Source organism: Hypanus sabinus, chromosome 7, assembly GCF_030144855.1.
Source record: "Hypanus sabinus isolate sHypSab1 chromosome 7, sHypSab1.hap1, whole genome shotgun sequence".
Lineage (NCBI taxonomy): Eukaryota > Metazoa > Chordata > Chondrichthyes > Myliobatiformes > Dasyatidae > Hypanus > Hypanus sabinus.
The window spans coordinates 181,958,480-181,974,086 of NC_082712.1; the positions used below are offsets into that span (position 1 = coordinate 181,958,480).

Below are 15,607 nucleotides of genomic sequence, written 5' to 3' on the forward strand. Positions count from 1 at the left end.
GGTAGATAATGGTCAACATAATGGTGGGCAAACAACCTGTTTCTGTATCCTAGGACTTTAATACAGAAAGGTAATTTTATGTTTCTCTCCACACAAACAGTATTATGCGATTGTAATACGTATCATTACTTGTCTTGAGGAAGGGTCTCAGCCCAAAATGTCGATTGTTTATTCCTCTCCATAGATGGTGCCTGACCTGCTGAGTTCCTCCGGCATTTTCTCTGTTATCATGCACTTGAACTTGATGGTCTAATATTCTCAGTGACTCCAATAAATATTTTCAGTCATATCTAGTTTTCACCTCATGGGAACAAACTGATATTGTAAAACACTCTTTGAGTTACCTCACTGAATTCTGAAAATCCATACAAATGGTAACACAAGAGCAGAAAGTAAATTCAAAAACCCCACCAGAAACCTTCAAGACTCCATAAATGTGTTTTCAATTACTTTATTAATAACATCCAAGCCAATTCATGTCCCCATTTTATAGAAGGGATCTATATTTTTGCCAGTTGATTAAGTATATCAGGCCTCCATAGAGATTACAGACAAAGTAAGCGATAGTAAACAATGCATCAAGAAATTAAACAGCTCCATCACAAGGATACTCCTTCCATTGACAATAAACTGCTGACACCATCACGTCTCCTCCTACGTATCTCCATCAATCACTCTTGAGGAAACTGGTCATGGCAAATGTCCCTGTAGCTACCAGTATAATGATGATTATGAAGAGAAGAACACCAATCACAGTGGCTGCAATATTGAGTGACCGTGCTGTAGATCCATAGTGCTGAGCTCCTTCAACGTCACCCACAACTTTCCGATCTCTAGACTAATAGAAAAAATATATAAATAAATATGCAAGCAGACCGAGACCACCAGTGATATCTAATTGGTTAGACAAGTTGGTGGTCTTTAATGCAACTACCTCTTTTTATTTAAAATAACAAATTTGGAATCAGGTTTATTATCACTACCATTTGTCATGAGATTTGTTTATAAAAATGCCCACCAGCATAACTGTGTTAATAAAATAAAGCAGTCTTAAACCAGGGTATTACAATAAAATACGCTATAGTTTATATAAAATAAACTATATGTTTTCAAATATACCCAATGACTGAGCCCTCACAGCCATCTATGGCAATGAACGCAGATTCACCATCCTCTATGACATGTATAAGATTATAGGGTTGGGAAATGATTTTCGGACTCTTGTGAATAAGGGGTTAAGATTGTTGTTCTGTTCTGCAATTTGCTTGTACAGCTTTCAAACTGACAGGTGTGGTCTCACATCTATTGCTCGCATGGCTTCCAAGAATTAAACTGAGCACTCTTGTCCCGTAAGACAGTATCACCACCAAATTAGACAGCGGTTCACAGGAGCCTGTGACCCTGGTGTGACTCTTGTCTTATTAGTAAAAGCCAGGGTGAGGTATAACATTGCTATATGAAAACACTGGACTAACGCTAAAGATAAGAAATGATGGTTAAAAGGTCTCCAAACTCTGCATCTGTGTGCAGGGAGAGAGACCACTGATACAGTCCCTTGTGTGTGTGCCTAAGTGCTCTCCAGTATCAAGCTACTAAATAAAAAGTTGTCGTTTTATTTCCCGTAGTACTGTGTGTTTTTGCATCGGGTAACAGGTAATAATTAAAAGGAATGTTTGACAATTTGGCAAGCCAGCCAGGAGTCCAAGATGAGGCACTTCTGTGAGATGGCATCAGCGATTGGCTCGGTGGCAACGACCTGAGACAGATGGGCCCACGAGGCAAGATTTACCTTGATCTCTCATTAGAAGTCCACCTTGTCGACCCCTTCATCTACGGGCAATCCTATGACGGACTCCTGAAGAACCATTAAGATTACCCGGGTACTATGGTAAGAAGGTGGGGGGGGGGGGGGCTTGAGGATTCGCCCAGGTGTAACAAAGGTAGGCTCAAGGATTCGGCTGGTTTAAAAAAACAAGTGGGCTTGAGGATTTGCCCGGTATAAAGAAGTGCACTTTGAGGATTTATCTGGTATAAAAAGTGGGCTGAGGATTTGCTCGGTGAAAAAAAAAAAGTGGGTTTGACGATTCACCCTTGTGTTAGAAGACTGAAAGGAATTAATGTGGTATAAATAAGTTTTGAAGTAAGCTTACAATAATTTGCCTGTCTCGGACACCCTGCCTTAGATCAGTTGTTAAGAGGGGAAATCCCCCACACAAAGGTCAGGACCCTGAAGTGGGTGCAAAGAGACATGGCACGAGATTAATGGGTTAAAAGAAAAAAATGTTAGATTGTTATTAAGTTAGGACTGGAAATCCCTTTGTTCAAAATTTGTAAGCAAAACCAGAGGGTCAACAATGATTTTCAGAAATTATCTGCCTCATTAGATAAGAAATTGGGGAGTGAAACCGGGCCATTAGGAGAGACCTGAAAGGTGAAGAAATGTATTAAAATAAAAGAAGGTGTAAAAGAAATTCAGGTGAAAAATGGAAAATTTTAATGTCAAAATGAAAAAAAAAAGCCGAGAGTTATCCAATAAGTCTAGACAAAGAAGTTGGAAAAACAATGCAAGGAAAAGAGGGACTAGTGAGTGTGATAGGGAAGACAAAGCTAAGAGTTGATGTTTCAGTGTTAGGACCATGATAAAGGACAGAAAAAAGGGAGAAGACAGGAGAAGGAACTGGACAGAAACATGAGGTTTTTAAATCATCAGGGTAAAATGGAGGTACCTCCGGACATGTCTGGATTACCCATGTTGTTCCAAAACGAGACCAATCACACAGACGAAACGAAGGAGGATTGATTAGTGCGACCCGCAGCCCCCATTTATCCTCCCCTCCCACAACCACAGGCATCACAACCGCCACCCCCGTACTCCCCCAAGGCCCCCATGGGCAGGAACAGGATTGGGAGTTGGGACAATTCACTGATCTGATTAGCCGGCAGAACTAGGAGTTAAACTAAACAGCAGTCAAAGGAAAAGCCCTCCCGACTGCTGGTGTCCAAAGGAAGGGGCAGAAGGAGGAATTGTTTGGTAGGGAACGGTCCCTTGATTGACCCAGATGAGGAGTATGATGATGATGACCCCTTTGGACCCGCAGTCCCGAATGCAAACACTCCACGTTTGTTCCTGACCCGATTTGTCCCTAATCCCCATGGAAACTCCAAGGCTCCTACTCTGCAGGTTTATATCCCCTAAAACCATATGAAATGTGCATGATTATGAGCAAGGCACCTAATTGTAAAATGAATCTTGACGATTTTATAGACTACATAATAAGCACTATTCAAATGTATTAGGCTACTCCCCAAGATCTTTTCAGTCTATGCTGTAGGGCCCTCACTCAAGATGAACAGGCCAAATGGTAAGAGGGACTAGATAATCACAATAATTGGCAGGCATTTTCGACAGTGAACCCTGACCCAACGGAACAGGTAGACAAAATTAAACGAGCCCTAAAGACGACTCTGCAACACCCCATTGACATGACCAAGGTCTTAGACTTTAAACCCAAGGAAAGAAAAGACAGTACTGACTTTTGGGACTGTTTCTGTTCCACCCACGTGACTTATGCCGGGGATACCACCTATAATGCTGGTAATCCCTCACCCCAATTTAATGCTATTCTCTTGCAGTGTATCCCTGAGAATATCGCTACTGCTATAAGGACCAATAATATGAACTGGTTGACTAACTCTCAACCCCAAATAAAGCAAGCACTCATTTTTTACCGGAACCCGCCTTAGCAGCTATGCCATTGTGAATGACTCGGCTATGGTCAAGTCAGCATCATTACAACTTCCTGCCTCAGAACAAAAGGGCAGAAATATTTGCCTTGATGAGAGCCTGTATATTGGCCAAGGATAAAGAGGCTAATATTTTCACCGACTCCCGTTACACCTCTTGGGGCAGCTCATGACTTTGGGCAATTAGGGCCCACCGGGGGTTCCTCACTTCCGCAGGGACCCCTATCCAGAATGCCTCGTAAGTAAAGAACCTCCTCAGTGCCATCCTGTTCCCAAAACAATTGGCTATCATTAAGTGCTCAGTGCATCTCTCCAACTCCTCTACAGTTACCCAAGGAAATAATCGGGCGGACAGAGAAGCCAAATTAGCGGCACAGACTGCCATTTATATTGTCTCTACAGCAGAGAAATTGGCCTTGGCCTGCAGGCCGACCACAACAACGAGGGGTATTCCAGACATGGACACTGCACAACGAAGACAGGGGGACACCCCGATTCAGAAAAATTAATCTGGAAGACGCATGGGTGTTTGCACTCTGCGTCCGAGGGCCTCTGGCTCACTCCATCTGGCCAAGAATGTATACCCGATGCTTTGTTACCAATGCTTATTGATTGCCTGCATACTGATACGCACCTTGGCAAGGAGGGAATGAGTAACATTTTATTACACACCTGGTGGCACACTAGATTGGAAGAGGTGCACAAGAGAAAATACGATCATGTCTGATATGCCAACAAACAAATGTGGGAAAAGGAGTAAGATGTACCCGAGGAAAAACCCCCTTCCTAGGTGGTCCTTTTGAATGTATTCAACTTGATTTTATCGAACTACTGCGTGTGCACTGTTATAAGTATTGTTTAGTGATGGTAGATGTGTTCTGCAGATGGATTGAAGCTTTTTCAACCAATAATAAAGCCGCCACGGTGGTAAGGTTGTTACTTACAGAAATTATACCAAGATTCGGGGTACCCAGACAGATAAATTTGGACAATGATCCTCATTTTGTGGGATAAATAAATAAAGAGTCGTCTGAGGTGCTGCACATTGAACAGCAATTTCATTGTGCCTATCACCCAAAGGCTGCAGGAGTAGTGGAACGGGCTAACGGCACCCTGAAAAATAAGCTGGCTAAGTTAAAGTCCAAAACCGGACTGAACTGGCTGAAGGTCCTTCCATTAGCTTTGTATCATATGAGGATTACTCCCCATTCCACTACTGGAGTTTCAGTAGCTGAAATTATTTATGGACGTCCTGGAAGGACCCCATGGGTGCTAACACTCAGCCTCGCACCCAAGTTGACATTAATGTTATGGGGGATGAATTGCAAAGATTTTTCAGGCAGTTAACATCCTCTTTAAAGTTTCTTCATTCTCAGGTGCAGGCAGCATTTAAACCACATGAAAGACCAGAGGCGGAGTGGCCAGATTTGAAAATTGGGGATTCGGTACTCGTCTAGGGAGGCTATTTGGGTGGAATTGAGGAATGGGAAAGGTGTAGTAACACTTATAGGGGTGTATTATAGACCACCTAATGGGGAGCGAGAATTGGAGGAGCAAATTTGCAAGGAGATAGCAGATATTTGTAGTAAGCACAGGGTTGTGATTGTGGGAGATTTTAATTTTCCACTCATAGACTGGGAAACCCATACTGTAAAAGGAATAGATGGTTTGAACATAGAACAGTACAGCACATTACAGGCCCTTCAGCCCACAATGTTGTGCCGACCCTCAAATCCTGCCTCCCATATACCCTTCACCTTAAATTCATCCATATACCTGTCTAGTAGTCTCTTAAATTTCACTAGTGTATCTGCCTCCACCACTGACTCAGGCAGTGCATTCCATGCACCAACCACTCTCTGAGTGAAAAACCTTCCTCTAATATCCCCCTTGAACTTCCCTCCCCTTACCTTAAAGCCATGCCCTCTTGTATTGAGCAGTGGTGCCCTGGGGAAGAGGCGCTGGCTGTCCACTCTGTCTATTCCTCTTAATATCTTGAACACCTCTATCATGTCTCCTCTCATCCTCCTTCTCTCCAAAGAGTAAAGCCCAAGTTCCCTTAATCTCTGATCATAATCCATACTCTCTAAACCAGGCAGCATCCTGGTAAATCTCCTCTGTAGCCTTTCCAATGCTTCCACATCCTTCCTATACTGAGGCGACCAGAGCTGGACACAGTACTCCAAATGTGGCCTAACTAGAATTTTATAGAGCTGCATCATTACATCGCGTCTCTTAAACTCTATCCCTCGTCTAATGAAAGCTAACACCCCATCAGCTTTCTTAACTACCCTATCTATCTGTGAGGCAACTTTCAGGGATCTGTGGACATGTACCCCCAGATCCCTCTGCTCCTTCACACTACCAGGTATCCTGCCATTTACTTTGTACTCTGCCTTGGAGTTTGTCCTTCCAAAGTGTACCACCTCACACTTCTCCGGGTTGAACTCCATCTGCCACTTCTCAGCCCACTTCTGCATCCCATCAATGTCTCTCTGCAATCTTCAACAATCCTCTACACTATTTACAACACCACCAACCTTTGTGTTGTCTGCAAACTTGCCAACCCACCCTTCTACCCCCACATCCAGGTCATTAATAAAAATCACGAAGAGGTCCCAAAACAGATCCTTGTGGGACATCACTAGTCACAACCCTCTAATCTGAATGTACTCCCTCCACCATGACCCTTTGCTTTCTACAGGCAAGCCAATTCTGAACCCACCTGGCCAAACTTCCCTGGATCCGATGCCTTCTGACTTTCTGAATAAGCCTACCATGTGGAACCTTGTCAAATGCCTTACTAAAATCCATTTAGGTCACATCCACTGCACTACCCTCATCTATATGCCCAGTCACCTCCTCAAAGAACTCTATCAGACTTGTTAGGCAAGATCTTCATAAAGCCATGCTGACTGTCCCTGATCAGACCACGATTCTCTAAATGCCCATAGATCCTAACCCTAAGAATCTTTTCCAACAGTTTTCCCACCACAGACGTAAGACTCACTGGTCTGTAATTACCTGGACTATCCCTACTAACTTTTTTGAACAAGGGGACAACATTCACCTCCCTCCAATCCTCCAGTATGATTCCTGTGGACAACGAGGACATAAAGATCCTAGCCAAAGGCTCAGCAATCTCTTCCCTTGCCTCGTGGAGCAGCCTGGAGAATATTCCGTCAGGCCCCAGGGACTTATCCGTCCTAATGTATTTTAATAACTCCAACACCTCCTCTCCTTTAATATCAACATGCTCCAGAAAATCAACCTCACTCATATTGTCCTCACTGTCATCAAGTTCCCTCACAGTGGTGAATACCGAAGTATTCATTGAGGACCTCGCTCACTTCCACAGCCTCCAGGCACATCTTCCCACCTTTATCTCTAATCAGTCCTACCTTCACTCCTGTCATCCTTTTGTTCTTCACATAATTGAAGAATGCCTTGGGGTTTTCCTTTACCCTACTCACCAAGGCCTTCTCATGCCCCCTTCTTGCTCTTCTCGGCACCTTCTTAAGCTCCTTTCTTGCTACCCTATATTCCTCAATAGACCCATCTGATCCTTGCTTCCTAAACATCATGTACGTTGCCTTCCTCCACCTGACTAGATTTTCCACTTCACTTGTCACCCATGGTTCCTTCACCCTACCATTATTTATCTTCGGGACAAATTTATCCCTAACATCCTGCAAAGAGATCCTTAAACATCGACAAGTCCATAGAACATTTCCCTGCAAAAAACTCATCCCAATTCACACCCGCAATATTCTAGCCTTATAGCCTCATAATTTGCTCTTCCCCAATTAAAAATTTTCCTGTCCTCTCTGATTCTGTCCTTTTCCATGATAATGCTAAAGGTCAGGGAGCGGTGATCACCCAGATGCTCACCCACTGACAGATCTGTGACCTGACCCGGTTCGTTACATAATACTAGATCTAGTGTGGCATTCCCCCTAGTCGTCCTGTCAACGTACTGTGACAGGAATCCATCCTGGACACACGTAACAAACTCTACCCCATCTGAACGCTTGGAACTAATCAAGTGCCAATCAATATTAGGGAAGTTAAAGTCACCCATGATAACAACCTTGTTATTTTTGCACCTTTCCAAAATCTGCCTCCCAATCCGCTCCTTGGTATCTCTGCTGCTACCAGGGGGACCTATAAATACCCCTAGTAGACTAACTGCTCCCTTCCTGTTCCTGACTTCCACCCATACTGACTCAAGAGAATCCTGCTACATTACCCACCCTTTCTGCAACTGTAATAGTATCCCTGACCAGTAATACCACCCCTCCTCCCCTTTTACCCCTCTCTCTATCCCTGTTAAAGCACTGAAATCCAGGAATATTGAGAATCCATTCATGCCCTGGTGCCAGCCAAGTCTCCGTAATGGCCACTACATCATAATTCCATAATTTGGAGTTTGTAAACTGTGTGCAGGATAGTTTTTTGCAGCAATACATAGAGGAACCAACTAGAGAAGGGCAGTGCTGTATCTTCTGTTACGGAATGAAATAGGCCAGGTGACAGAGCCATTTTCCAACAGTATGATATCTACTCTTACCTCCCTTTTTTCTCTTTATATACATCTGAAAATGCTTTTGCTATCTTTCTTGATATTGTTGGTTAGGTTATCTTCACATTTTATCTTGGCCTTCCCTATGGCTTGTTAGGTTGCCTTCTGTGGGGTTTTTTTAAAACTACCGAATCCTCTAATTTTCCACTATTTTCTGATCTATTACATGACCACTCTTTTGCTTTTATGTTGGCTTTGACTTCCCTTGTTAGCCACAGTTGTGACATCCTTCCTTTAGAATACTACTACTTCTTTGAGATGCATCAATCTTTTGACTTCCAAATTCCTCCCCGAAACTCCAGCCATTGCTATTCTGCCATCATTACTGCTATTGTCCCCTTCTAATCAGCCTTGGTCAGCTCTTCTCTCATGCTTCCGTAATTCCCTTTACTCCACAGTAAACCTGAATAGATTTGACTTTAGCTTCTCCCTCTCAATTTACAGGGCAAAATCTATATCATATTTTTGTATCGGTCTTCACTGTTAAAGACGTTAGCAGTAGAGTTCCAGGTGTTGGGGTCTTGAAGTGTGTGAACTTACCATTACTAGAAAGAAAGTTCTTGGGAAACTGAAATGTCACGTCTGAAGGTCGGTAAGTTACCTGGACCAGATGGTGCACACGCCAGGGTTCTGAAAAAAGTGTCTGAAGTGATTATGGAGGCATTAGTAATGATCTTTCAAAAATCACTGGAATCTGGAATGGTTCTGGAAGACTGGAAAATTGCAGATGTCCAGATGTCACTTCACTCTTCAAGGCGGGAGAGGCAGACGAAAGTAAACTATAGGGCAGTTAGGCTGACAGTGGTTGGGAAGGTGTTGGAGTCAATTATTAAAGATGAGGTCTCAGGGTAGTTGGAGGCACATGATAAAATAGGCCAGTCAGCATGATTTCTTCAAGGGAAAATCTTGCCTCACAAATCTGTTGGAATTATTTGAAGAAATAACAAGCAGGATAGACAAATGAAAAAAAAAAATCGGTTGATCTTGTGTAATTGGATTTTCAGAAGGACTTTGACAAGATGCCACACATGAGGCTGCTTCACAAGCAATGAGCCAATGATGTTAGAGATACCATGATATTGTTTCAGTGTTGTACTTTTCTATGACTCTGACTCTAAACTATGCATGTAATGCGTGCAAGCACTAAGTGTTTCCAGGTACTGAGGTTCCACTTGTCCCTGGTGCAGCACAGGATGAACCCGGCTCTTGACCATGTAATAGTTGGACACTGCTGTACAAACTGTCCTTTATAGGAAGTATTCTCGAGTGCATATCCATCAGACAGCAGTCAATATGAAACTGCCTGACACCTTGTCATGATTTGGAGGCCTGTGCCCCTCAATTACTTGCAGAGCTATGCTAGGCAGAGTCATTGCTTCATGCTTTGGTGGGGTCATCCCTGTCAAACAGGTCTAAGGGTAGGTCCACCAGACATTCAGATTTGGGGATTCAGCTCAGGGTTAACAACCTTAACTAGTCAAATAACTGTTACAGAAACAGCAATAAAAAAAACCCTTCTACCTCTGAGTGACCAAGGACAGACAGTGATGGAGAATCTTCATTACTGCCATAAATGTAACAGTGTAACAGGCAGCAAGTTTTGCCAACAGGATCCTGTGGAGTTTCCCAAACAGATTATGGAGACCAGCTGGCAGAATGCCATACCAGATAGGTATATCCGGACTATACTGGATAGGTGGTTTTCCATCAGCTCCTCCTGTAGGCTCGCTGGCCTATTCCCAACTCACTGCTATAACTGGATTGTTCAACTGAGTGTGAGATACCAAGGTTCCTGCATATCAAAACACATTCGCCACCCGCACATCTCTCCCCCACCCCACTAAACTCGCGCAAAGAACACCCCTCCCTCACAGAGCGACAACATCCCTCAAAGAATGATAATCCTCTCACAGAACGCCCCCCCCCCCAAACACACACAGGAATACTCATTCTGCACCTCCGCCGCTTTCAGCTTCCATAGCTGTAAAATGGGCGGCCTAGCAGTCACCCGCGCCAGAGGTTGGAGCGGCTTTTCGAACTGCTCACCCCACTCCCTCACTCACTTTGACCGAGAAGATGATGGCGATGAACCCCAGGCAGCAGACGTTCATGTAGGAGAGGTTGAAGAGGGACCAGGACAGATAATCACGGGGCATTGCCAAGACTTGCGCTTTCGGGTGGTTCGAGAAGTGGCGGGCTTCGTGCAGGGGGCGGGGCATGCGGTGGCGGGAGCGGGCCGGGGACTGAGGATTGGAGAGCCTGGGCAAGATGAGGGATAGGTGTTGGTGAGTAGGGTTTGGGGTGGGACCAGGCTGCGGCTGCCGGGTGGGAGGAGATGGGGAGGGAACACATTGGGTTCTGGAATGGGCAAGTGCAGTGATTGAGGGAGAGATGGGTCGAAGGAGAGAGGCACAGAGAGAGAGAGAAAGGGGGCACGGAGAGAGATGGAGAGGGAGAGGTTCGCAGAGAGAGAGGGGGTTGGGAAGGAGGGGGTCGCGGTGGGAGAGAAGGAGGGGATGGGGTCACAGGAGGGAGGAGAAGAGTGAGGGGATCGCAGAGGGAGAGAGGGGAGAGTGAGAGGGTCGAGGAGGGAGGAATGCGGAGGCGTAGAGGGTCATACAGAGAGCGGGAGTGGATCGAGTGGGGCGTGCAAAAGGAGAGAGAGTGGGTGGCGCGCGGAGAGGAGAGCACGGGTTCTGGGTGGAGGAAATGACCCGGTGGCCGGGGGCAGACAGCTTCTGCCCCTCGGCCATCCAATTTCTGAATTGACATTCAATCAGAATCGCGGGGGGGGGGGGGGGGTTGCTCATAATAAATACGCCTGGGTATTTATACCTCCCAATAAGCACACAGCAGTGAATTCCTCACACCTTCGTCTGATCGCAGGGTTTATTCCCTGACAGGGACTGAACTCATCTGAATGTAGCCCAATCACAAACGAGAAAATCTGCATATGCTGGAAATCCAACAAACACACAAAATGCTGGAGTAACTCAGCAGACCAGCCAGCATCTATGGAAAAGCGTGCAGTCAACGTTTCGGGCCGAAACCCTTCGGCCGGACTAGAGATAAAAATTGAGTAGAGTGTAGCCATCCACCTCTACAATACCCTAGCGACCCAGCCAAAGGCCGGATAACACGCGTGATTTAATGCGTAAACGGAGATTGCGCCAGGGAGTTTAATCTTTCGAGCTACACCACACGTTTACGGACCAGAGGCGAATACATTTTGGAATTTAACCCAACGGTGGATAAAGTCCCCGAGGCTATCATCCGGATATTTAATCCACGGTCCGAGGGGCGCCAATTCAACCCCGCCCTTCCCACTGGGAATAATCATCCATACGTGCATTGCGCACAAAGCACGACTAGCTCGCAACGAGGAATTTAACATATTCAGTGATATCGCTTCCAACTCAGTGAACCACAGGGATGGGAAGACCAGCAAAAGTTCAACCCATCACGGGAACTGCCTCCTGGTACAAAAATCGCATGGACATACACACCCGGGGGTTTAACCCTGATTATCTTTGGCCATATCGTTGGGTGGAGCGGATATACGTCTCTACCAAAGGAGTTGTAAAGTACTGCTTCCCTCCCCTAGCCTGCAGGTCATCCCTGGGCATCGGATGAGTAGTTGGTGCACATCACAGGTCCAGGTTATACAACTACTGACGCCAGGCAGACAATCTCTGAAGAATATTGATAATGGCTGGGGTCACCGTCTCGGAAAAATACTATCTACTAGAAAAAGGCAATGGCAAACCATTTCTGTAGAAAAATTAGTTAAAAACAATTATGGACATGGAAAAGACCTAGACTGCCTACGGCATGGCATATAAGAAACGAACGAATCTCTGGCCGTGTAATCCTACCTGCGGCCATGGAGCCCGGGGGTTTATACCCTGCCTAGGGTATGCAAACCGGGAGAGAGCGAGTTATGCATTTTCTAGGGTACAAAACCCCGGGGTTTATTCTTCCCTTATGTAAGGAGCGGGGCGTTTATTCGCCACTCAAGATACAGTAAAGAGATAAATAACCCCCTATCTCCGTAAGGAGCCCAGGGGTCATACATTCCCCAGGAGTTTATTCCCCTTTAGAACGGAGCCGGGTGTTTATCCTCCCCGAGTACCAATCTGGTGGCTTTCCCGACAGGGATGAGCCCGGAGTTTAATTCCCCCATATCCCTGTACCGGGTATGAATCCCAGGAATTTCGGCATCCGGTGGATTTGGCAGTACTGCGAACTTTTCATCGGCACTTCATTCCCAGCGGTGAGGATAAACTCATTTGGCGAAGAGTAACCGCTTCCCCACCCGACGTTCTCCCGGCATCCCTGCGTCTCCTCTTTCTCAGCCCGACTGCCAACCTCACTTCTCCCCGGCTAGTGTCACCCATCCCCGTCTCTGGAGTTCTTTCCCTCCTGTCACCGACCCCTACTCACCTTAATCGAAAACACCATGGCAGTTAAACCCAAGCAGCAGAAATTCATGTAGAGCAAGTTGAAGATGGACCAGGGCAGGTGATCGCGGACGGGGAGCACGCCAGGCACCACCTGAACCGTGCGAGGAGCCATTGGGATCTGATCACTTCTGTACTCCATTCTGGACTGGTGCGGGACGGCGGGCGAGCTCAGGCAAGTTAGTTACTGGTCGGAGTTTGATGTGAAAGGCGGGGTTTCTCAAAACCAATGAACAGCGCAAATATGGACCAGCAAATTTTAGGAGGAAGTGGCAAAACGTTAAAAGGGTGGTATATGACGATTGAGCAATTTCTTCCCCTCCTTGAGAACTCAAGTGAAATTAAGTGATGGTAAGGTCCTGGTATTGGAGCGGTGGCGGGTGCGTCTGGTAAGGACTAACATTTAAAAGCAAATGGAGAAGATTTCACCACACTTTTTAATAAACGTTTTTGGAATAATATACAGAATATAAAACGAAAAGAATAACAGCGCAAAGCTCTTCACGTTCTTGACCAGGTCAATACATTCAGTCAGATTAACTCTCCGTTTAAAATAACACCATTAGTATTTATTCTCCTTCTCCGCCCCCCCCCCCCCCGAAAAAGAGCATAGGTTGTTGTGTGCAAATTAAATGTACTGTGTTATTCAGGGGTGCCATTTGATACAAGAAAAAAATGTCAACAAATTGTTTACAATTGGTAAACTTGCCCCAAGATAAATCAAATGATAACCTCTCCCATCCAAGTAAAAAAAGTGTAGCAAAATGCTGAAACACAGAAAAATGTAGCATCAAGTATTTCCCAAAACAATGTGGAAATTTATTCAATTGATTAAATTACAAGCCCTGTCCAAGTGGAACTGGGTGTAAATGAAAAGAGTGGAATGAAGATGGTTTATTAATGATTGGATGACAAATTATTTTATGGTATATGGAGGAATTTAAAGTGGGGGGTTATATGGGAGGCAGGGTTTAAGGGTCAGTACAACATTGTGGGCCGAAGGGCCTGTACTGTGATGTATTGTTCTATTTCAAAGTCATGAGGACATGACTATTTGTGGTGGGGGGAGAGTAATGCCCTGGTTCACATATTTACTGTTATGCTGTAGGTATTTCATTTAGCTGTTCTGTAAAAGCAGTCTGTTCTGCTTTCAGTCTGTTTCGGTTATTGTTGAAGATAAGGGATAATGTGGAATGTGTGCCATCTAATTAGGGGGAGGTTTTCTTAGGGAGGGACATTGAAGTTGCTCTTGGGGTTTTTTTTGACTCGGCGGGAGATAAAGAGAGAAGATGCCGAGGAGAACCGGTCGTAGTATACGACCCGGTGGGAGACCCGTTTGTTTGAGCTGGATTGCGAGTGACATTCATAAGGTGGTGTGGACATTCACACTGACCGAGGGCCCAGCGTGTGAGTGACAGAGAAGTTCAAGATGAGCTCCAACTTGTGCACATTTGACTATTTAATTAAAATGGGCCATTTTCTTTTTGTTTTTCTTTACTAACCCCTTAGTTAAGATTCATAAATATAATTCTTTTAATTGTATTCAGGGTACTGTCTGTTATTTCGTGGCACTAATTTGTAACATGGTAGCAAAATACACAGCATCCACACAAACCGGGGTTTGGAGCTGGAGAGCTGTCTCAGTCTCACGAGTTTGTCAGGACCAGAGAGTGTTTTCCCTAGACTTATGCTGCCAAGGAAACCAGGGGTTTTCAATATGTTAAGAGCATTTCTGACTGGTTCCAAATTGGTGACGAGCTCAACCTCTATTAAAATGCAGTTTAGATTTAGCTGTTTCTTTAATTGTTTAAATCAATTTAGATTGGCAACAACATCTCCTCCATGATCTCCATACAAGGCTATGTGCTCAGTTCCCTGCTCTACTCATTTTCTTACTTATGACTATGTATCTAAGCACAGCTCTAATGCCATATTCAAGTTTGTTGATGACATCACTGTCAAAGGCAAAATCAAATATGGTGGTGAATCAGCTGTTATATACCCCCAGGGTTCATTTTTTCTGTGGACTGTCACTTTAAAATGCCAAGAGAATGAGACTGACTTTTATACACTGTTGGATTTCTGCTGACTACAAAAATTGCTTGGCTACTATAGTGAGAGAGGTGGATTTATCTGATGAACAATGAATGTTTACATTTTTTCTGCGGCTTGGTTTGAATAAGCAAGGTCAGATGACCCTCTCACAGACAGGCACAGAGAGACACATGGTCAGAGTCAAGATGGATTCTGTCAATGTAAGATACCAGTGAGTCGGTCGCTGGATTAAACTTTCAGTAGCCAAAAAGGGTGTGTTGAGATTAATCAGAGTATTGATAAATGACTCTCACAAGTTGCTGCAACTAGAAGAAGTTTGCAGAGAGAAGAGAGGAGAGGAAGGTTTGAAGCAGAAGAAACCTAGTGACAAAGAGATCACTGTTTGGACTCTCTCTCCAAGTAGCCTGGGAGGGTGAGTTTGTTTCCACTCAGATACTAAAGTACCACATAGTTAATCCACAGGAGTGGGTTCTCTGGTGAGGGGAAAACTTTTGTGAATACCACGTGTGTGTTTACCTTTTGTTTGGGTGTAGTTCACTGAAGAAAGGCACCACTGTGGCAAATCACTGTTAGAGTTATTCTGTATGCCGTGGAACTGGATAAGTGGCTATCACATTGTGTGTGATTGGGGTAACTGTGTGGAATCTACTGGTGTGTCGACCCTTGCCTGGGTGGTGGTTCTCTTGAAGATGGTCCCCTTTGTGATAAGCTACTATTGGTAATATTTTGTGTGAGGATTTGGAGGACAACAGAAAGATTGACGACA

The 15,607-nt window shown here is 44.8% G+C and overlaps 1 protein-coding gene across 1 annotated transcript; it reads right to left on the reverse strand.

Moving 5' to 3' along the window:
• Positions 1–435: 435 nt before the first annotated feature.
• On the reverse strand, positions 436–12,987 carry LOC132397463 (dispanin subfamily A member 2b-like). The gene is made up of 2 exons (XM_059976294.1): positions 12,770–12,987; positions 436–838 (listed from the first exon to the last, which is right to left on the reverse strand). The coding sequence occupies exons 1-2, from the start codon at positions 12,926–12,928 to the stop codon at positions 668–670; spliced, it is 330 nt and encodes a 109-aa protein (XP_059832277.1). The 5' UTR covers positions 12,929–12,987; the 3' UTR covers positions 436–667.
• Between the last annotated feature and the right edge of the window lie 2,620 nt (positions 12,988–15,607).

Coding starts and splice junctions, on each gene's coding strand:
- LOC132397463 (XM_059976294.1), bottom strand. CDS start 12,928: ATGGAGTACAGAAGTGATCAGATCCCAATGGCTCCTCGCACGGTTCAG. Junction 839..12,769: donor CCATGGTGTTTTCGATTAAG/GTGAGTAGGGGT, acceptor TTTTTCTATTAG/TCTAGAGATCGGAAAGTTGT.